The following is a 23,622-nucleotide window of genomic DNA, read 5'->3' as shown; positions in this document are numbered from 1 at the left end:
AATTAAGGAAGTGCAGGTACCGATAAGTTAATAAAATGATGACCACACTTAAGAAATTCTCTTTAAAGAAGGCTGGTGGCCTGTAGTTCCATGTACACTACCATAAGCTCGAATGATTTGGATGTAAGGTTTGAATGCTGATGAATTTATTTGTCTTTTGTCTTGTCCATTTTCAGTGTTCACTAACCATGGTACTGCCTCTGACACTAAACTGACCCGTCCAAAAGAATCGGGGTGAAATAATGTAAGAGGGAGCTGCTTCCAAGCATGTTGTGTGAAGTGTGGTGTGGTATTTTGCGTCAGGAATGGGACTGACTGTACGATACCTCTTTTAGTTAGTGTGTATCTAAGTAGGGGGAATCTCAGTGTGTCGAGGAATGTTAATTTCTCTAGAATTGATACGGCTACTTCCCAAGGTTAGCGTTGGAGTAGTTTTCTTATTGCCTCCTCGTTGGATGTGCAGTGTTAACAGATCAGGTGAGTAGCTGCCTTCATTTGCTTCAGGGCAAGATCTGTTGCAGTTTTTTGATCACCAATGACAGTAATAAATTACTGTGAATGGTAACTTAAGGTTTTCCCAGTTGTACTTACAAGGCTTTGTCTTTGTGCTCTTTGAGTAACAGGTTTTCTGCATGCATCTGGGAGTGTGATGTTCTATTCACTTGTTTGTAGTGTGATCTTTAATCTCGAGGTATTTGCATTTCTTTTCTTCCAAACTACCTTCTCCTTACACCAGTCAGGTAAGTTGCTGCAAAGATCAGCTGTCAGCATTTGGGAGCTTCTGCTGTAATGAGAGAAGTCTTGGAAGCAAAGGTCCTATCCATCCTTACCTTGTGATCCCTCCACATGCAGGGGGAGTTGCAGAAAGTAGGGGAATAAGGATGGTGAGCCAGTCAGAGAGAGGATCACATTTTATTTATCTGTGGTGTTGATCTCAGTAAATCTCTGCAGGCAATGAATGTGCCTTGTTACTATCTGCTGTCTGTAATGAGCTGAAAGCAGAGTTTGGAAGATCTAAACTTCATTGAGTATTTAGACACATTTATTTCTACTTTGGCAAGTAACTAAGGCCATTTGCCAAACCCTCCATACCTTTTATCTCTGTATGGTATATTTAGGGCTTTGTCTGCAGAAGATGTGCTGAGAAAAATCAGGTTACATTTTGAGATGCCAGAAGAAGGTGGAGGTTCCTTAGCAAGCAGGTGCTGTAGCTCTGGGAATTTTCCAGTTAACTGCAGTGTCACTAATCAGCCTCATTAACAGGCAGCTGAAAGGCAACACTGCCTGAGTATGCTCAGAGAGTAGGGTGTGGATTTTTTTGGTCTGCTTCTGCTGAGGGGCTGTAGCATACGTTGCTTTAATTTCATTTTCCTGGCATGTTAAATTGCTGTTGATTGTTGCTGTTGGGACCTTTTTTTGATGGTGGAATGGGGTTTGAGGTAAAGGAGAAGATGAAGCAATGAGACTGGAGAGCATGCTGAAAATGGGAATGGTTACTAAAATTGGGCAAAGAAACCAGGACGGAAGTTAGTACTAAAGTAAATTACTAGTTTCAGTTTCTGAAATGACCACAGGCATGTAATTTAAGACACAGCATTTTATACTGTTGTGTAAAATACATGCCAGAGATGCCTGAATGCATGTAGTGAAATAGCAGAGTCCTAAATATAGTGGCTCTGATACTGGGGGGATGATACAGCTGTGGGACAATTTGCATGGTCAGACAAAAGTATAAATGTAACTTACTTTTAAAAATATGAACAAAGACAATTGACAGTGATCTTCCTTATTTTTGATGGGATTAGTGTCTAATCTGTTGCTAGGAATACCTTTAATTTTTTGCAGCATTGTCACCAGCTTTTCAAACTAAAAAATAGTATTTGTGGCAAACATATCTGTTTTGATGGGAAAATGAAAATGATCTGCACCTGAGAATTGGAAAGTGTTTGCAAGTTATCATCTGCCTTAAAGAGCAAATCAAAGCTCTGATTATTTTCAGTCATTTTTTAATTATTGTCATCAGTGGGTGGTGACCGTAAAAAGGTTTATTACAGCTCTTGTCTGAGAGGGAAATTGGCATACTTGTTTTAGGGGAAAAAGAAATATCAATTATGGAAAATTAAACCTTTTCTAATTAAATATTTTCTTATTCTTTGTAAAGGACAGCTTTCTTCCCACTTGTTTCCATGTCACGGAGTTCCTTTCATTTTAGTTCTGCTTCGTAAACGCTAGAGTCAAACAACTCAAGTGCAAGGGAAAAACCTTTTACATCAAATTCTGTTTCATGTAGTGATAGTTATGGCATAGCAAAATGTCAGATGCAGAAGTATCCCTGTTTGGACTCTGGTCCAAATCAGAAGAGTTTTAGTGTGTGCCTGCTCTCTTATTCCTTGGAGGTTCCCAAAGCTCAACATTACATACTTAGTTAATGTTGGAGTACTTATAACTGGAAGTAAACATGGGTTTCTGCAGTCATTTGTTTTCCCATGAAGCTGTGAAGGAACACCTTCTGTCAGTAATTTACAGATCACGAGTAGTTAAGTTGTATACAAGACCTCCATCCTTGGAGATTTTTGAAACTTGATGGGACAACCTGTTCTGATGTTGAAGTTAGCCCTCCTTTGAGTGAGAGATCACACTAGAGACTTCCAAAGGTCTCTTCCAACCTAAGTGTTTACGTGATTTTGTGTAGCTAACAGGCTATCTTTTTAATTAATAAAATTATCAGTGAAATCGCAAAGCTTTGGTGGGATGTCTTTGTCTCTCTGTAGATCCCTTTGACTTTAGATAGCGAATAAATACTTGTTCAAAAGGTAGCAGTTTTTCCCAGTACGTTATGAACTAGGTTTATGATAAATGTCTGACTTTGTATGAAGCCAGCTTACAGAAAGGAAGGAATTTTTTTTTTCCCTTGTCTACCAGTGGAGTGATGTTGAGAGGTATTTACAACTCAGCCTAAGTAACAGACTTACAACTTGATAGTTCACAAAATTAAATGGTTCTTTATAGATGTCACTGCTGTTGTTTGTTATAGCATCAAAACCATGTTAACTAATTTACTGGCACTTAAAATATGACAACTTTTTAATTAGTTCCATTAACAGATGAGTTCCAGAGAAAGTGTATGCTCATTCATGATGACAGACTCTTGATTATTGACAGCACTAGTCTTTCTTTAAATTCTGCAGTCCAGATTTTAGCGAGGGCAGGAAGTTGTCCACATAACCTACGTGAATTCTTCTATATTTTTCAGGATCCATGGGTATGTCTTTCGGAAGTTGCTTCTGAGTATAGCCACAGTCAGGAACAGGACGTAGAGAGTTTCAAAGCTCTGAGTGACAAAAGATTTCAAACTGACAAACAAACACAAGCCATCAGGACTAAGGAGATTATACAGTCAAGTTTACGACAAGCCGTGTCATTACATAAAGCTGATTCTTCTGATTGTTGCCTGCTGAAGGATACGCAGTTTGAAACTTCGAGTACTGTTCAGACACTGATGGGCAACCAACAACAAACAGTTGCAACTAGTCATTCTGATGCTGTTGAACTTCATCCACCATTGCAGAAGGAATGGGTTGCATGTGCAATGAGGTCTGCAGCTGCTTCTGATATTCCAGCAGAAGTCCATTTACCAGATCAGAAGAAACTCTCTATGGAAAAGTGTTCTGAAGATATGGCCAAGCAAATTACTTCTATCACGTTTTCATCCCGAAAACGTTTGCAGTCACCCTTGACTTCCATGGCATGCAGCAGTAGTCATGCTAGAGATGGTCTTGATGGGATAATGCCCTTGGAGGTTGACTCTGCTAGCACTGAGGAACAGAGCCGTGGTGAACAATACAGGGAAAGATCTAAGACCTGTCCTTCAAGTCCAACGTGTGCTGGCTCGGTGTCTAATGAGATTGGTTTTGCTGCTGAGAAAGACAGGTTTCCTCATGTCTTTGCTGACAGTAACAGAGTTGGAGCTTATCAAGAAACAGACTGTTTGTCAGATCAGGATTCTGTAAGCATCCATGCTGATAAAAGACAGACCCTTAGTATAAAAAATTCTGATGCTCTGCCTCAAGATGTGACTGAATTGGGCAGGCGTAGTGCCAGACTCGTGGGGCTTGACTGTGATACAAGATTCAATCAAGAAATGAATAGATATAATCAACCCCATCCTATAAGCTCTGACCAGCAGGAGAAAAGAAGCCCACCTGGCCACATCCAATTGAATGAGAGCTTAGAAGGCTCAAGTCCAGCAGTACAAACTGATTTGCTGAAGGGCCATATTAAGCTGTTGGCAGAAGAGAAGAAAAGTCCTTCTGATGAAGTACCTCTCATTCAGAAAGGGGTTGCAAGAGAGCAAGTTGGTATGTCTCGCCATTCACCTACAGATGAGATTTTATCCACCACATCTGTATCTCGTTCATCACCAACTAAAAAAGTACTGTCTTGTGTCCACATAACTCTTTCCTCAAAGTGTAATAACTCAGAGCTGCATAGTGGCATGAATACTGAAAATGAGATGAGATCATGGGATAAACCTGCAGTTAATACTCAACCCGTGTCTTTAAAACCTCCAGAAACTTTAATAGAAGCTGTTTCTAAATTATCAGCTGCTAACCTTACTCCAGGAGATCAAAGATCTTCTTTCCCAGTGCCAGTGTCTTCAGCAAATCCCTGCCTAGTGCCTTCCTCTGTTACAAGCACAGCAGGGCAAGAGCTGTCTCTGCAAAGCAGTGAGAGACCACAAGTGGCCGCTCTGGGTTCAGGGGGATGTAGTCTGAAGAACACCTTCAACTCTGTAGTTCCTGCAAAAACTGGGAAAAGTACTTCTGATGCTACCACTCAGATAACAACAGAAAGTCCTGAAAAAAACACCTTTTCAGCAGAAATCTATGTTAATTCACAAGACAGTGAAAACGCTGTCCATCAGTTGTCTCTCCAGAAAGCACGTGAACTTCCCAACAATACAACTTCATCTCTTAACAAGATTTCCCCTTTCCCAAGGCAGGGTGGTGAGCAAATTAGTGTCTCATATGTATATGTAGACTTTCATCTATTCAAGTTTGAGATACTTATAGGTATTAAAAATCAAAAACAAACCCAGCATTTTTGTGGAAGTAACAGTCTTTAAATATTAAAATTATCTCAGGTTGCTTGTATGGGAGAGAACCCAACCCTTAAACTTGGCTTTTGCAATCTTGTGGGTAGGGAGATGTATCAATACAATTGTGATTCAGTTCAGGTTTATCTGGAACTGAATTTGTTGTGTACAAGCCTGGTTCAAGAAAATTTTCTGACATCTGTTTCTAAATAATTTGTTTTGGATCACTGCTTAGAGTTTATCAAGAGATATGTCTGATTACTGATTTACTTTCTAGTCAAGGTAGTACAAAACCTAAGAGGAAAATGTGCACACTGCTATTTTCAGTAGAATAAAATAGAAAAATGCGCAGGGCTTTTAAAATCTGTTGACAGAGGAATGTGGATGTTGTGCAGCATTTTCCCACAGTGCTTTATACTAATGTATGTAGACTTGGGTAGTTTTCATGATTTTTCCTGGGATCCAGGCTTTGCTTCCTCTCTTCTTAAGGTGTTTAAAATACTATGAGTTGAGAGAGCAGATTCTTTCATTATATCAGAATGCAAGAAGTATTGCAGCTCTCTGATCACCTCTGTTCTTTGCTATTAGAAGTCAGCTAATGTTCTGGACCAACATTTGCTGGAATTCTGTTACGGCAGCACACTGGTTTTATTGACTTGAAACACAGATATCCATGTTCATTTAAAATTATTTCGTTAAACATGGATCAACTGGGAGCTCTGTGGATTACGTGAGTTATTTTTTTTTTAAGTCAGTGTTTCTCACCCTAGTCACAAATTTAATATTGAATAGGTAAGTAAGCTCTGTTTTTCTAGCTAAGCAACAGTCAACCTCTTCCCTGTTTGGCAGGTATTAAATAACTAAATTAATGAAATAATTGCAATTTATTTTCCTAAAAAATAGGATATTTCTCCAGCTTTACCACAGTGAACATCTTCAGCAGTCTCCTTGGGTCCTGATTTGTTGCTTTTACCTTCAGTTTCATTAAAGGAGTAAAGCCTGATTACTGGTAATTGCTTTGCTTTCCACCCCCACAGGTCAGCCCTTACTGCTGCCATATAAACCTTCTGGAAGCACTGGGATGTATTATGTTCCTTATCTAAAGGCAGGATCCAAAATTTCTCCAGTTGAGTCAGAAACCAGTGTTGAGAGCTCTCACTCAGGTACCTATTTTAGTTTTTCCAAATGCAAAATGATAGTTGTAGTTCATAGATCAAAATATATCTGTTTTATATGCAGAATTGTCTCAGCTGAGCTCAGAACTCTTCTGTCCTACCACTTCAGAGTAAGTGCATTGATTTTAATAGAAATATGTCTTTGTTCGTGTTCACACCACCTCATAGCACAAAGATGTATGAATCCTGACTAAAGCCATGGTTTCAATTTCTTTGATGAAAGGGATGTTAGTACTCCATTCCAGCAGTGAAAAGAAACCAGGATCGGTGTTTTACAGCTTGATAATTCTTTACTTTCCTCGGGGAATTACTATCCAGTTTGGTCTCTTTCATATCTCTGCCAGTTCTCTTTCTTTTTAGTTCCCTTATTTATGTACATTCTCCCCCTTTTTTTATTAATTTGTCATGTGTGCATTCTGAAATATCTGTATAATACCACACGCATTTCAGATAATAGCTTTCTCTGTACTGAATTTCTTTCCATGTTAGGGGATTCCAGTGTGGAAAGCCTTTCTATAAACAATGTAATTCATAACTGCGGTTTAAAATATATATTCATGTCTTCCCCACATCCTCCCATCTCCCACTTCTCATTTACCACAGGAAAGGATGCTCTGTGATTCATCAACTTCTTTTGCTTTGCCTGCTGTTATTTTTCAGTTCTCCCCTGTACATAAAGAACGCATCACTTAGGCATTACAGGTCTTATGTGCAGGTTGTTTTCAGTCAGATCTTTTTGACATCCAAGGTTATTTGTAGACAAAACTAATATTACAGACATGTCCAGTTCCTGACTGATGTGCCCCAGGGGGGTAGGTTGATACAACAGTGACAGTAAGTGCACAGGTTAGTTATTACAGCCACAAATTGTTCTTATAATTGTTTATGCATCTCTGCTCATTATCTTTTTCCAGTCTGCCTGTTGTAACATGGTCAAAATGAGAGAAACAAATGTGATGCGAGTCTGTTGTTTTGCAGAAACGATGATGCTAGATATAAAAATTCAGTATACATATGAGGCAGCGCAAGGTTCTAGAAAATGTACAGCAGAATTAAAAGAACAAATTGTGTATTTTAAACTCCCTGCAGCAGCTAGGATTCTTAGCTCATGAGTAGTAGCTGAAGGAAATTTTGTTGAGTAAGTCTGCTGAATGTAACCAGGATGAGAAGTCAGTTCGGGGCCATTTTAGGTTCCCTACGTTAGGAGGCAGCGATATGGTGGTAAGAGAGCTCTACTGCTGTTGTCTTGAATTCTTGTTTAGAGGTTATACAGACCTACTCTGGTCTTCCGGTTTTTCTCCATTGCTATTCTGAGCTTGGAAAAATAGGTATTTACGTCAGTCAGTGAAATGTCTGGAATTTTAATGTGAGCAGGAGGGAGTCTGGACATTCCAAGTCCTGTGTCTGGCTTCCTAGCAGACTTGACTAATGCTCATTTTCTTGTATTCATCTCTGCTCATTAGTAGAAGAATTTTATCTACTTCTCCAGGAAGAACCTTGTCATCAAAGATTATGGAAAACAATGTGGCGCAATACCTACTGCTGCTGTGTTACTCACTAGAACTGCTCACTAGGGATCGTGGTTGTTGGCTGGTGAATATACTGGTATTAATACTTGGATAAAAGGCTTTCTTTTAGATATTGGCTTTGTTGTGAAATTTCTGTATTTTTCCCGCTTCCTCTTTTTACTTATAGTTATTGTTCTCTTTCTCTGCAGGGTCAGATGATGTTCTTCCTCCAAGGTCTCCAGCAAACATGCTTGGTTTACGGGGTGATAATCATGCAGACAGCACGGCTATCACGTGTAAAGAAAGAATCTACAGGCAGAGGGCCAAGCCCAAGCTAGCCTGGGCTGAGGAGCAAATGATACCACTGGAGGCTTCCCCAGGTACTTAAAGTGTGTGTTTAATTTTACATGTGTTTTTGTATACATGAAAGAAAGCAGAGTAAAAGAATTGTGTTTCAGGATCCATGATTTTTGGTCTCATGATATTGCTGATAGTTTGCCTGAAGATGCTGAATTTGACTCATTTTTCTCTTCTATATCTTTCTGCTTCTCCCTGACTGCTCAAATACTTGGACATTAATATTTGCTAACATTCCAGTGGCCCCAGTGCTTATTGGAGCTTTTGTAAGAATTTTGGTGGGGTTGGTGGAGTTTGGGCTTTATTTGTTTTTTGTGTTTTTTTTTTTTTTTTTAAGGTACTCTTAAGTTTGTGAGGTGCAAAGTTGTCTTTAAGTGCAGAAAGGATGCCCATGTAGAAAATGACAGAAATTCTCTGGTAAATAAAAGCAGGTGGGATGGCTCTGGGTATTGGGTGAGGGTTGTGTTCCTGACCACAAATACACTGATATCTTGTGATGTCATGGAGTGTAGGTATTTAACTGAATTTTAATTTGATTTGATTGATATCTCTTTCTTCCCTCCGTTAACCTTGTTGGATAGTACTCCTGAGGAATGAAGGTCGGGATTTATTACTATAGTAGCCTACTTTTAAGGCTTTATTTGTTGACAGCGCTGATGAAATTAAATTACGCTGTGCTAGCTGCAGATTTCGGCACTGTTATCTCATGACAGTAGCAAAAATTAGTCCTGATGGACACTGCTTTTGTACAAAACCTCATTCTGTGATTTTTTTTTTTTTGTGGCTGATAAACTTCCTGGAGTCTGAGTAGGGATGAAGATTTTTGTTGTGTTTGAGAATTACATCTTGTTTCTGAACACAAGCAACCGTAAACAGAAAATTGCTGAGTGGTTGCCGTCTCTCCTAAAGGCAGCTCTTAATTCCTCAGGGGAGCTGTTTATTGCACAGTACAGTATTTTGTGACATGTGCTATATTAAACAAAGAGTGAGCAAAGTGCAAGGAGATAATAGAATTGTGGCTGTTAATGAGGGATGGGACCCAAAACGTGAATAGCGTAATGGATTCTGAATTAGAGAGTTCCTGCTCTCTTCTAGTCAGTCACATATAAAGGGCTTTTGGGAGCCCGTTTATTTTTCTTACTATCTCATAAACTTGTTATATGAAGACATTTAATGGAACAGATTTTTATGGAGTAACTCAGTGTGATTGTTGTTGTCCTTTTTAAGTGGGCAGCTCAATATACCTGGCGTAAGGTCACCCCACGGGCCAGTGCCGATGTATTGATAGGGATTCCTTCTGATGACTTTAACTCTTTTAAAGGTTTTCTCTTCAGAATGGAGAGATTTTGATCTTTGCAGAAGGTAATTTAAAATGATTGCATAATACACACTGGACTTCATTATTTTTTGTTCATTTTAATTTTTTGATAAGTGTACATAGGACCAATAGTTGAATTAGTGCAACAGTAAAGACAATGTTGTCTTAACTTAGTTTCTCTAATGGAAGAAATAATCCTCTGTGAGCATTTTTAAAATGCAAGGGTACGGAAACAAGTGGGGTAAGATAGAAAAATGCTTTTCTTCATTTACTGTGGGTAACTCAGAAGAAGAACTCTGGGTCATGGCAATAGAACTGAAGAAAGAATGTATATATAGGCGTGAGCTCTCTGAACAAGAATCTGCAATAACAAACTAGCATGTTGGAGCAGAGATGAATGGATACTTATCTTTCTGAATGGCCTGGATAAAAATCAAAGGGGAACACAAGTGTTAATATAAAATTATCTAATAGTATTTTTATGTAGCAGTGATGGTCTAAAGACACAGGCAAGAAAAGAACCGTAAGTAGAAATAATCTTTTGTTAAACCAGCCAGTACAGTTGGAAATTTAAGCAAGCTTTCTGAAGAGACTTGCATTTCTAAAAGCTTCTCTAACTTCTTCAACTATATTTTTAGATGATCTAATAAAAGATTACCTCTACCCACAGAGCTTGTCTGGAGCTTAAAATTATGCAAGTTATGTGTTTTTTAAAAAAGTTTCTCTCTATAAACTTTTATTTTTTGCCTGTTTGCATTCCTTCCATTTTGTTGGTAACTTTTTAAAAATATAGAAATAGCAAAAATTCCCAAGCCTGACCTCGTTTGTCAGGAGGATGTGGAGGAATCCTCTTACAGGAGTGCATAAACAGTGACCTTCTATGGAAAGACAAATTCCTCCAACTTCAGAGTTAGTGAGGCTGGGTCTGGTTACACTATTCATGATCTTGACATTACACTGAAGTGTCTCTGTGTTGGGAAGGGAAGAAATGTATAAAATGTAAAGAAAACCAGTGACTAAATAAAAGCAAGGTTTGTGAGGCAGTGTTAACAGCATGAATTCACACAGTCATAACCATTCCTGACCCTGTCTGGCATCACTTTTTCCCATGTGGAATTGAGGTTTTATGAAAACATAGCTTGTGATTCTTGGTGAGGTAAATAGGTGTTTTTGCCCCTGGGGTAAGGAGAGACTTGGTGTTGGGACTTGCCAGCCTTCAGCTGCATCAGTGGCAAAGCTTGCTCAAGTGAAAAAAGGAAGTGCTGGCTTCCAGTTCTGTTTTCATCAGTAGATAGCAATCATGGAAACAAGACTGTTTAAAGCAAAACAAGAGAAATACAAGCAAAAGAAAAAAACTTGGGAGGTATGTTGGAGATCTAGAGAAAAACTAGTATGAGTGTGATTCCTGCCATTAATGGAGCTTGATATGCGTTTGCTGACGGCTCCCCATTACCTAGTCACTGGTGTTACCATTAGTTAATGGACTGTTCTTTTTTTGTATTTTCTTTTTTATTTATATTAAAGCTGTTACTGCTCTATATGCCATCTTTAAACACCATACTTTGCTAAAATGGCATGGAATATCTTTCAGTAAGCATAGAGGCTTGGGAAATCCTTATAGCACTAGCATTTATAATTCCTACTTTCTGCCTTCATGGTTCATTATGTAATTCAGTCCATTATACAAAGAACATAACATGAGACACATTTTGACTTTTTAAATTTGATATTCTATTTTTTTTTCACAGTCTATTGCAAACAGTTTCTAAATTCTTTTGGGGTATATTCCTGCTAGCACATGCTGCATGCGTACTTAATGTATGTCTATTACAAATGAGTTTATAATTGGATTTCTGCATATAGTCCTTGGTAATTTCAGACAGTAGCATACTCTGGGGGGATTTCACTGCTGCTTTGAACTAAAGTGTGTCATCTGAGCTTGAAAGGAAAGCAGGGCTAGATCTTGGTGTGCTATCAGAGGTGGTTCTAGGACGTGCACAGGAAATGGTATTGATGGTCTTTATATAGAGTGTTTTTCTGAGTGAGTTAAAAGATAATGTTCAGGCATAGTCTTAGGGGACATTTGTACTCCCTGTGCATTTATCTGAAAAGAGGCAAAATGGGATGCGGCTGCCTGTCATGAGTTCCCATAAATGTAAATAAAGATTCAGGCCAAATTTTGGTCAGGGTAATTACCTGTGCTGTAATTAGATTCCTCCTATAGATTCAATTGAATATAACGTTATCTTGGATTTCATGTTGCAAATGATAGAAAATATTTATGTACTTTTAATAATGCTGCAACTTAATTTCTAAGCTTGTTGCATTTCTGGAATGGGTACAGTGGTTCCTGCTTTTAATCCTTCGAAGCAACTGGGCAGTGTTAGGATGAAAATCACCCCGTTTAAGATTTGCCGTTGGCTACTTGCTTCCCTGTGAAGAAACAAAAAATGAAAGCATTTTCCTCTTTTCTAGAACGCACAGATCCTTCGAAGTCTGTAAAAACCACTCATTCAGTCTTCAAACCTGCAGGATTCTACCCTCATCGCCCAGCGCCCATGTGTGAGAGCTACCTCCTGTCCAACAGCGAGTTGTCGGAAGACAGTTCTGGTACCAGACAGGCTAGGCCTTCCTCAAGTGCTGTCTTGCAGAATTGGAAAAAAACACATCGTCATCAGCATGTTTTTTCTGCTCGTCATAAAAAAGATGGTGAAAATGAGTTCTGTCCACTCCCTGCAGAAGCAGATTACAGCAAGAACGAGGATCTAAACGTTAGCACGTCTTTGGGGAATGAAACGTCAGGGACGGAGCTACGGCAACGTGGCAGAAGAGAAGCAGAGCAAAAGGAAGCTAGAAATTACCCTTTGCCAAGTAGCCAAACAACTCGCCTTCATGAGAACGTGCAGAAAGATCTACCACCGAGACAGAGAACCCGCTCCACTGGTAGCTTAGACGATCTCTGGATTAAGTTTTTGGAGTGCCAGAAGAGACACCAGCACGGTGATTTTAGGAGTAACGGTGAGCTGTCCCTTGTTGAACGCCTCGATCGACTGGCCAGGGTCCTTCAGAATCCCATTAAGCATACACTAATACCAACAAAATCTGAAAAGAGTGTTTCTGAAAAGAAAATAAAGGGAAGAGAAGAGAAGAAAGTAAGATTGCCAGAAAAGAACATGTCTGGAAGTACCTTAGAGCCTAATGCAACACATGTTGAAGAAAGACCACGTATCATCCATGGTAAAAATAACCTTGTTGAGTTCAGGAAAAATAGGTCAGGAGAGGATATTATCCACCACGTGAATTCAATTTTGGAGCACCAGCAGTACTTGGAAACTCCTAGTGACACTTCCTCAGAGATAAGGCTTAGCAGAGATCACAGCACCACGATCAGTTCCACCACCTCAGAATCAGATGCAGTGACCCAAACAGAGATGGAAACTGCTACTCAGACTGAGGTGAGCAGTTCCATTTCCACCATTGATACTGCCAGGCTGATCAGGGCTTTTGGGCATGAAAGAGTGCGGGTGTCACCAAGACTCTCCCAGCTTTATTGTACCATCAACCACCAGAAAAGTCGCTCTGAAAAGTGGGACAAGGGACGTGGCGAAGCGGTGGGTGTAGAATATCCAAAGGTTACTTCTGAGAGACACAGGAAAAGGAAAGAGATCCAGGTATGTGGTCAGTTAGAGCAAAAGACAATTTTAACTAATCTTTACAGAAACTCTTAAGCAGTTGTACAGTAGAGTTTGCTATTTGGACAATCATTTAAAATTTTCCAGAGTGTGCTGTTTATATGGTACGCTCGGTCTTTAATCAAACAAGTCTCTCTGCCTTCCCAGGAGTAAGGACGAGATCAAAATATCTTAAAACCTCAATTGTGCTTTCTTTCCCTTTGTTCTTATTTGTCTTTTTCTCTTCCTTTATTTGTCTTGGGAAGCCAGATCCTGCTGTATCTGATTTCAGGTTACCTGCAGGTTTTGTGCTTTAGCAATCCTGAAGACAGTGGTGGTAAGTTGAGGTGGTAGATTTTGACTTTGTATTGTTACCTGAATATCTCTGGGCAGTGATAAATACCATTTCATAAAATTTAGAACTATTATTTGAATTTTCTTACTGTGTCTCTGTCTTAAATGTTGGAATTACTTTGTCTTGCTGAGTGTTGCTTGTAAGCTTCTTCAATTTCTGTATTTAGCAGTTTAGGCATATTAAAAGACCAGGTCTTGGCCCTAAGGATTCTCAGTAAAAAGTCTGGAGTAAAGTTGTTTTAAAGTGGAGAAAATATTTCTGATTACTTCAGTTGAATATGTCCATTGCCCTTTGGAGGAGAAATGAAAATGAATTTCCAGAAAGGGGGCCTTGACACGGATTTGGTGATTATAGTACAAAATTACAGAGTTTTAGTTCTCTATAATACACATTAATGCTGCAAAGTGCAGGAACAAGTGAGAAATATTTTTTCTTTTTTTTTTTCGTATTACCAGAAGAAAGTGGTAGTGTCATTACTAGTAGATTTCATTGAAATCAGTTAGGTTGTTTTTTATAGAAACAACTCAAACTCCATTCTTTGTGTCAAGTAAGCTAGTGAATGCATGTCTGGGGGAAGAAAGAGTCTTTTTCAAGACTAAGGATGGTCTTAAAAATATTTTTATTAACATTTTTATTGATGATAATTATTTAAAGCTAAAATAAAATTGCCATAAACACTGCAACATTAGAGCCATTAATCCGAACACTGACTATCTAACAAAGAAATTAGAATCCAGCATCTTTGCACGGTTGTAGTATTTAGGAGATTATTTTATTTCGTATTCCATTCATAAGACTAATCTTTCAATGTCTATTTGGACCTTAAAACCAACATCTAATCTTTTGCCTGTTAAAAGCACCTGTGAGATAACTGATTGCAGTAATACTTACATGAGAACAAAGGCTCGCTGTTCTTGGTGCTTGATGTTGCACTGAACCCATATGGCTTTAGAAAGTAGTATCTTTTATCTCCTGATGTAGTGTTCTTTTTAAAAATACATAGAGACAGACACATGACCCGCCTCAAATAAGGAGAGAAAATTGATGGCAAAATAGTGAACCTAAATTCAAATTTTGGTAATTTCTGTGATGCTTGGCTGAACAGAAATGAAGATTTTTATTTTTTTTTTTTTTTTAGTTGCAAATATCTGTGGTTCAGAGACAGGTATTTATTTATAGCAGGAGCCCTACTCCTAGAGAGACTACTGTATGAATCTTTCAGACAAGTGCTGCATTTTGTAGCTCAGTTTTTTATGACAGCCTATTGTCAGCTCTGCTTCCAGAAAACTTGGTTACAGCTTTTTTTATTTATAGATGCTGAACCCACCCCAGAAGGTTTTTATCTGTTCCAGTTTCTGTTATTTCTAAAGCACTCTTCAGGCTGCCATCTGGTAGCAGGTACAAAGCTAAAGGTTGTGCTATTCAACTGCTGAAGGGCTTTGAAAGCACTGCACTGAATATTCTAGTCCAAATAGGAATATTCATGTCAATATTCAGTATTGAATGGCTGCTTGTATGCATGTGCATGTAAATGGGTTATCTTGGGGTTTTTTCCTTCCTTTATACTGTCTTCTCTTTTGCTGAGCACATATTCAAATTTGCCTCTGTTCTCTGAAAGAAGATATGTATCTACTACATCTGTCTAGTGCACTCTGCTAGAGCTGTAATAGTTTTATGAAACCAAAAAAACAGTTCTTGACAGTATGCACGGGAGTAGAAATTGCCTCCATTTAATGTTGAAATGAAATTACGCTTCGCATTGAAGTGGTGATAGCAGAGGTTCAGTAAAAAGGTAATAAAAAAGCCTCTGTTCATTTCCATCATGGCTAGCGTTATGAATTACTAATAGGATACTAATTGCTATGATCAGGGAAGAAAGAAAAATCTCTGTTTCATAATTAAAAATTAAATTCAGTGGAGTTGCAGAAATTGGTCTGTGCCGCCCTGTTGGATTTGAAGCCTGGGAAGCACTGTCAGTTAATTGCCATTAATAAAGTGCTAACCTTCTCTGTATTTTATATAACCAAAAAGCTTGTGGACTAGATACATTGTGCTTACAGAGTATATTCCTTTTTAAATGGCTGTAAAGTTATAACATGTCATAAAATTTGAATTAATTTATTATAACAGTGTTGTGCTGCTTCCACCTCTGCAGCTGGCACTTCTGTGTGTGAATGGTGAAGATGTGAAATGAGTATTTTGCCTAAGCCATGGTCTTACCATGTCTCTTCTATTTCTTGGTTTTATTGAGTTTAGTTTTCTCCACCTGGAGAATTTTGTGTAATGAGGATCACAGGGTGAGACAACTTCCCATGTTTTGAAAGGATTTTGCTCTTTCATGCTAGTGGTACAGAGTGGGAATTATTGTGAATTTACAAAGCAACACGTTAATCTTTCAAGACAGTTTGTCCTTCCAGAAAAGCCAGCAACCTTTAAAGGCTTTTGGTTTGAGAGGGTAGGAATATAGGGTTCAGTTTAGAGGTTTATTCTCCTTCTTTCCAAAGCAGAAATATTTCACACTTTGCAGTCTCTCATAAAAGTACAGCCAACAAGTGATCTTGCCACAGCAAAGGTTTTTTGTAAGTTTGTCTTGACAGGCCCCATTGTCCCATGAGTTCTGGACAAATGAGTTGGAGGATGCTCAGCACCATACAGAATCTGATTACAGGCAAGCTCTTGCCTACAGAAATAATGTACTTTTCTTACTATAATGGGATGGTGGAAGTGCATTAGTGCATGAGATAAAGTCAAGTCTGGCTGTTGTGCGGTATATCAATAAGAGACACCAATCAGCCTGTGATAAACATCTAAATAACAGTAGAATCAAGGTACAACAATTAAAGAGGGATGACTGTATTTTTTTTTTGCTGTTTAAAATCTACTTTCTGTTCATTCTGTTAGTATTTCAGGAATTTCTGTTCTCTTGCATGTGTTGTATTTTTCTAGAATGCGATCTCAGTTTCATTGGATTCAACTTCTGCAAGCAGCAGTTCTTGGGGGCCAAGCTCTGCTCTTAGTAACAAGCGACGGACTCGGATGCTAAACAAAGGTATCCAAGCAGGTGAGTTGTTGAATTCCAGACTTGTCTTTTCTGTATTTGCTTCTGCCTTTCATCTCTTTGGAAGCTGCTCTCCAAAGTCTGTTGCGTGTTTCTGGTGATGGGTATGTACAAGCAGCATTCTTCAAATTCACTGCAGATGCTTTTAGAGAGAGATGTTATGTTCTAAGTAAAATGAGGCATTTAATTTCCTTTGTTGGTCTGCTTTTAGTAGCCAGTTTTCTCACTTACTTATAAGTTTATTAAGCTAAGCTTCTCATCCCTTTCAACAGCAAAGGTGGACTAACTTTATTTTTTTATATATTGTTTTCTCCGCAAGACATCAGTTACTTACAGAATGTATTTTTTAGGCATGTGCTATTTCAGAAGGCAACTACAGTGTTTCGTATTCTTCTTGGTAATATTTTGGATGTTATATTTTATTTAAAACATAAGCTGATCCTGGATTGGTGCAGTTCTGCATTTGAGTTTTTCTAGTGGGAATTATCAGTTTCTTCATGGCTTTCATTTATATGCCAACTTCCAGTCATCACGCTGAGTAATGGCTTTGTTTTATTCATCAGACATATCAATTATTTGCTTATTACTGCTTTTTTCTGTGTGTGTGTGTGCAAGTGGATTGAATCAGAAAAGTATTTTCATGGCTTGTTTTCAAGATGATGTTATGACTTTTTGAATGTTAGTTGACACTTCCTACTTCCTATGTTTCTGTTAAATATTTGTAGTGCTGTGGGTAAGCCAACCTTCTATAGCTAAAACATAGTTTTGGATGGAACACACTGGGTAAACTAACAGGTCCAGAAAAACCTGCAGTTCCGTTGTCCAGAATGTAAAGTTCTATGTTGACCTGTCACCGTGTCTTTTAGCGATTTGAAGTTGATTCTTCTGAGAGCTAACTCAGGTCTCCAGCCAAGGGCATAGTTGTTCAAATTTAATTCCCACCCCCCCTGTATGTGTGTGTGTGTGTGTGTATATATATATATATATATATAAATATATATAATATATATATTATATATATGTACATGCTTGTTTTGCACAGGGTGTTTGGTTTACACCACTTCAGTTTTACTCAGATTATCATATAATAACAGTCTTGAGTCACTGTAAGCTCTCCTTGAACTGGAAGTGGCAATATAAAAGATTTTGTCTTTTGAAGGTGGGATAAAGAAAGCGGCGGTCCTTCAGCTTCAAAGTAAAAATTAAGGGTCATTCCCTGAACTACGCATGTCACACATGCTGGTGTTGAAGTACTTCCAGCTGCTCTGGAATAAGATGTTGCTGCTTCATTTTCAACTACAGGAGACTTGGAGATTGTGAACAGTGCAACTAAGAAAAACACTCGAGATGTTGGTGTGACTTTTCCTACCCCAAGATCTAGCCAGCCAAATCAACAGCCACAGGAACCCTGGCATTGTGTTGATGGTATTTTTGGAGAGTCAGATGGTACGGTCACAGATCATCAGGCAGCAGGAAGCAAGGATAAGCAGAAGGGACAGCCAGGCAATTTTTTCGTGGAGAAAAGGATGAAAAGGAGCAGGCTGCATTTACCACAAGGTCAGTCCGAAATACACTTTCTCTGCAGACCAGAAAAGCTTTACATCTCAGCAGAAACCAGCAAAATACATGAGGAGAATTAGCTAGGACACAGAGTGGTCTGTCACTAGTACAGTCAGTTCTTATTCTGTTTTTAATCAATGAATTTTAAACAGAAACACTATGTCAAGTGACCTCTCTAGTGTTCTGTTGTGATGGCATTTTCAATCAACCTGTTAGATGCAACCTATCCAGGAAAGGTAGTAAATAGGAAGCCATGAATAAAGCAAGGAAAGATGAATGAGATGGGAATCGTTTAGATACTTAATTTTGATTTTCAAGGTATAAAAGGTTCTCTTAAGCTCTGAGTAACCGATCACTGTAAGTTGTACTTACTGTTGCACGTACTGAGGCTTCAAAGAACAAGTATTTTTTTCAGAAGTACTTGAGGAAAGATTGTGATACCAGAAGAACTAGACTTGTCTCCTTCTCTTAGCCAGAGTTGCATTTTTGGGCTGATGGTGTAGCCTCCTCACTTTTTTTTTTTTTTTTTTTTTTTTCCCTTTTAAATTTCCTGTCAGTCTTCACAATGTCATGATTAAATGTTTAAAAATATTTTCCTTAGTCATCGTTGCTGTTGTTGTAGGGACAAATCATACTCTCTCATACTGGTTTAATTTAGAAATTTTAGAATATCTGCTCAGAGTACTAGCTGATACTTTCAAATCCCATTATGTATGTAAACTGTGAGTAATCTAATTCTTGTATACATATTTAACATTTGGAAGATGTAAAGCATTTGATCTTCAAAACTATCTATGAAAAGCTGTAGGGCTTAGGACAGCAGAGAGGCTCCTTAAAAATGTGTAGTCGCTGATGAATAACTATTCTTTCTGTAGAGAGAAACTTGCAAACTAAGCCATTTTGTGCTTTTTCGGAAGTGTTGTTTGATAAAGACTTGCTGGTTTTCTGACACTTGGCAAAGGAATTCTTTTGAAACTACCAAAGGTGTCTGCTACAGAGTCCCACTGTTGTTAAACTGAAATGAGTGTTTATTGCAGTGTTAGGCCACCGACTGGATTTAGCTAAGACCTTGGGCATTATCGTGGTTTAACCCTAGCCAGCATCTAAGCCCCATCCAGCCTCTTGCTCACTTCCCCCCTGGGGCAATGGGGGAGAGAATTGGAAGGGTAAAAGTTGAGAAAACTCGTGGATTGAGATAAAACTGGTTTAATAGGGAAAGCAAAAGCCACACATGCAAACAAAGTGAAACAAGGGATTCATTCCCCACTCCCCATGGGCAGGCAGGGGCTCAGCCATCCCCAGGACAGCCGGGCTCCATCACGTGTAACAGTGACTTGGGAACAATAAAAGGCCATCACGCCAAACATTCCCCCCCCCTTCCTTCTTCTTCCTCAGCTCTATATGCTGAACATGATGCCGTATGGTCTGGGATATCCCTGGGATCAGTTGGGGTCAGCTGTCCTGGCTGTGTCCCCTCTCAGATCCTTGTGCACCCCCAGCCGCTCACTGGTGGGGTGAAGAGCAGAAAAGGCCTTGGCTCTGTGTGAGCGCTGCTCAGCAGTAATGAAAATATCCTTGTGTTCACTGTTTTCAGCACAAATCCAAAGCTGTGCCCCCTCCTAGCTACTGTGAAGGAAATGAACTCATTCCCAGCCAAAATCAGCACAGGCATAAAGGGCCATAGATGGGGATGGAAAATAGTCACGTACATTGTGTACAAATCTTTATTTTCTTCTGTGGCCTTTTAACAGGAATTGCATGGTTTGTCCAAGCAGACGACATGAAATCTGAATCTAGGAAAGAAAACCATTCCAGTGGATTTTCTGGTCCTGGTCCATCTTGGTTTGAACCACTGACCAGCACAAAGCCTTGGAGAGAGCCTCTCCGAGAGAAGAACTGGCAAGAGCAGCAGCACAGCAACGTGATTCAGCCAGCAGTTCCAGAAAGAGATGCTGAGAACAAGTCCTCGCGGCCGTTCGTGAAGCTGACACTACAGGTAAAGGCATGCTGTGCTATGAGGCTGCTGAGATCTCGGTGGGATTGCAGGAGTTATGCTGAATCTTGTGGAAACACTTTTGTTGTTCCTTTGTTTTTTTTTTTTTTTTTTTTTTTTTATTATTTCATCTTTATAATAATTGGAAGATAACATGTTACAGACTGCTCCCGCTTCCAACAAATTCATCAGTCCTTTTTGCTACGGTAATCTGGCTTTCTACAATACACTACTGTATTTGAATTGATCTAATATTTTAGGGCTTAAATCATTTGGCTTCAGGAACCAGAGGGAGTGTAGCAAGTCATACTTACTTCCTTGCAGAAATAATACTGTGATATATACGTAGTATGGGATTAAAATGGACTTTAGTTCACACAGTGCAAACAGTGTATGTGTGTGTGCATACATCCAGATGCATATATGGTGTACACTTCAGATCAGATGTGATCACTCTAAATATCTGTGGAAACATGCAGATGTAGTGTCCAGAAATATTTTTGAAAGAGATATTGTCCACAGCAAGTGAAATGTAAATGAGGAAGTGCTAACTAAGGTGCACATCGGATGTTTCTTTAAGTTCAGTTGCATCTGTTCATGTGCTCGGAGACTGCCCTGTGATGGAAATTGAAGTGTGGCAAACAGAGATACCAGGAGATCGCTTTCAAAATTCCACTTCTTATCCAAAATCAATTCCTAATGTTGATGTGCCCACTGATTTGTAACAAGGGGGATTGTAATAACTTACAGAATTTTCTACCCTGTGGGCTTAACTTTGTTAACTTTTTGCTATGCTTTTTTCAGGAGAGGCTTGTGTCCCTTTTGCTAATCACTTTAGCAATTTTTTTCCTTTCTAACCAGTTAATTTTCTGGTTGTTGGCAAATAGCTTGTTAAACAGGGTCTCTGAGGATCTCCCCAGCATTAAGGATGCAAGATTTTGTATGTTATACCAAATATTATGATGAGATTTTCTTTCTTCCCCCCATGGTTTGTCAATGGTGTTAGATATTTCGATTATTCCCTTCCAGCTGCAGGGAGACAATCTGGCCACTTTAGACTTTGTTTTGTGTCATCCCATCTTAGGAGGCTCTTGCAGTGCATCGCCCTGATTTCATCTCCCGCTCTGGAGAGCGTGTGAAGCATCTGAAGCTTGTAATGGAGGAGAGGAGGATGCAGAGTGTCCTGCAGTCTGAACGAGAAGAGCTATTTCATCCTCCAGAGAAAAGAAAGGGCTACAGGAATGCCAGTCACATGCTGTCTGACAGAGGTACCTTCATGTTTCTGCTTTGTACATACTGTAGGAATTAATAAATTTCCACATTATACTTAAGGGTATGTGTATTTTTAATAAAAATATTATAATTATGTAATGTTATTGTCCATAAGAATCATTAATTTATAAAGGAGTCGTATTGTTGCAGTAGCATTCTTTGTGAGAAGTAGACTTGTTCACTCTTATCTCACAATTTTCCATTTAGGTTTTCTGATTAGAGAAAAGAGAAGAACAATTCCAAAGAGTGAAATGGTTCAAAGATCTAAACGGTAAGGTTAAGAAAATTTTGTTTCAGGTAGATAAGTGACCTGGATAGGAAAGATGGATGAATTGTATCTGCAGTCAAAGAACTGAGTGTTGGGGGTAGCTCAGCTTTTTCAGTGCAAGATATAGGCACCTTATCAGAGGGACAAAGCACCTATTTAGAATATCTGAGAAATGAGATCATTTTGGAAAAATGATTTCTGTAACTAAACCTGAATATTCTGCTGCGGTATCTGCCATCCAACACTACAGCAAACTGTGCAAGTACTGAAGCCTGAAAGGAGAGGAAATGTAGGGTGTGGGCAACTAGAGTGTCTGTATAATTTTCAACATTAACAAACTAGGTAATTGGTACAGGAAGTGAGGTATCGTTTCACCAAATTAAAGTAGCTTGATGTAAGAAATAATTGCCCACAAAGGAATACAGAGGCTTTAGTTCCTTGAAGAAAACCACCTTCTGATATATTTTGCCTTATTTTTGACTCAAGTAATTAATATATAAAAACGCACAGCATGCTAACAATGTATTAAACATTTGGAATACTTATGCTACAGAGAAAGCCTGTGAAGGTATAATAAAAAATGGAGTTTGTTGCATCTAGATCCTGAAACAGTCGCGGGATCAAGAGGAAGTGGTTTGGAAGAGTACCAGTTGAGAAACAGCATCAATACTTAAATTAGAGACTCATGAAGTTGTCTCTGATAACTCACAAAGTTATATAAAAATACAGTGATACTGTAAGTTATTTAGAGTCAAAACAAAACAAAGGTCAAGAGTGTACCTTGAGGCAAGAGATATTTTAAGTAGTTGGAATTTCAGCATATATGCAAGCACTTTGTGGCAGTGAAGTCATGGAATGTACATGCTGCGTGCAGGGAAGGGTTTGTGCTTTGTGAAAGGGACAATGCTGTGGGCCAGGACTGTTTCACAGCAGCTTCATCTGGAGTAGCAATGGGATGGAGCGCACCTCGAGAGGTCTGCAGGTGGTACCGAGCTGGGAGGACCAGTCGGTACGCTGGAGAGGAGGTGTGGAGTCTCTAGGGAACTCTGTAGGCTGGAGGGAAGGGCCAAGAGGAATCTCATGAAGTTCAGCAATGACAAATACCAAGTGGGACAGAACCCCCTGCCCAAGAACAACCCCCCCGTGGCAGTGTCTGAGGACAGACGGCCTGTGGAGGTGGAAAGAGCCTTGTGGGCCTGGCAGCTGGTGAGCAGCAGATGGAACGCGCGTCTTGCAGGGGTGAAGGCCAGCTACACACTGCGTTTCATGGAGGTGGAGGGAAGTGGATATTCCCTCTGCTTGGCACTCACGGGACCACAGCTGGGTGCTGTCTCCCGTTCTGGGCTGCCAGGACAAGAGAGAGGTCAACAAAGTGGCCCGAGGCTGGTGGAGGCCACCAGGACAGTCAGGGGGCTGCAGTCCGTGGTGCATGAGGAGAAGCTGCGGAGGCTGGGTTGGTTTGGCCCAGGGAGGAGGAGGAGGAGGAGGCTGAAGGTGTGAGGATCTGTCAGTGGGGCTTCCCTGCCAGAAGGAGGGTTTAGAGAAGGCAGAGGAAGACTCTTCTTGGAGGTGGACGGTGACAGGAGAAGCAGCAGCGGCGATGTGTTACAGTAAAGGAGAAATCCTAACTGGAGAGAGGGAAGTAATTTTTTGATGAGGAAGGTGGTGAAGTGGTGGCCCAGGGCCCTGCAGAGAAGGTAGAGCCTGCATCCTTGGAAATAGTCACACGTTGAGAGGATGAGGCCCGAGCAACCTGATCTAGCCTTGAAGTTAGCCCTGCTTTGAGCAGGAGGTTGGAATAGGTGACATCCAGAGATCCCTTCCGACCTCAGTTACACTATGATTCTACAAAATATCTACTGGAATACACAATATATAAAATAAACCCCTTGATATATATGATAGGAGAGTCCAAAAATAACGCTGTATGTCAGTAGCTTTTGGCATTTAAAAATATTTTTAGGGTGTTAATAGAGATGTGGCAAAATTTGG

The 23,622-nt window shown here is 39.5% G+C and overlaps 1 protein-coding gene across 1 annotated transcript in view; it reads left to right on the top strand.

Moving 5' to 3' along the window:
* The window catches only part of ALMS1 (ALMS1 centrosome and basal body associated protein), a 72,516-nt gene that overhangs the window by 40,213 nt on the left and 8,681 nt on the right, over window positions 1-23,622 (top strand). The window contains exons 9-17 of the mRNA XM_042807957.1: window positions 3,254-4,358; window positions 6,133-6,258; window positions 7,988-8,158; window positions 11,929-13,124; window positions 16,426-16,540; window positions 17,840-18,094; window positions 19,849-20,093; window positions 21,175-21,358; window positions 21,570-21,633. Coding sequence (XP_042663891.1) covers window positions 3,254-4,358; window positions 6,133-6,258; window positions 7,988-8,158; window positions 11,929-13,124; window positions 16,426-16,540; window positions 17,840-18,094; window positions 19,849-20,093; window positions 21,175-21,358; window positions 21,570-21,633 — 3,461 coding nt within the window. The remainder of the gene's footprint in view (window positions 1-3,253; window positions 4,359-6,132; window positions 6,259-7,987; window positions 8,159-11,928; window positions 13,125-16,425; window positions 16,541-17,839; window positions 18,095-19,848; window positions 20,094-21,174; window positions 21,359-21,569; window positions 21,634-23,622) is intronic.

Source organism: Tyto alba, unplaced genomic scaffold (assembly GCF_018691265.1).
Source record: "Tyto alba isolate M040663 unplaced genomic scaffold, T.alba_DEE_v4.0 Super-Scaffold_6, whole genome shotgun sequence".
Taxonomy (NCBI): domain Eukaryota; kingdom Metazoa; phylum Chordata; class Aves; order Strigiformes; family Tytonidae; genus Tyto; species Tyto alba.
Note: the sequence above shows the minus strand (reverse complement) of the source record. Positions and strands in the feature narration are given on the sequence as shown.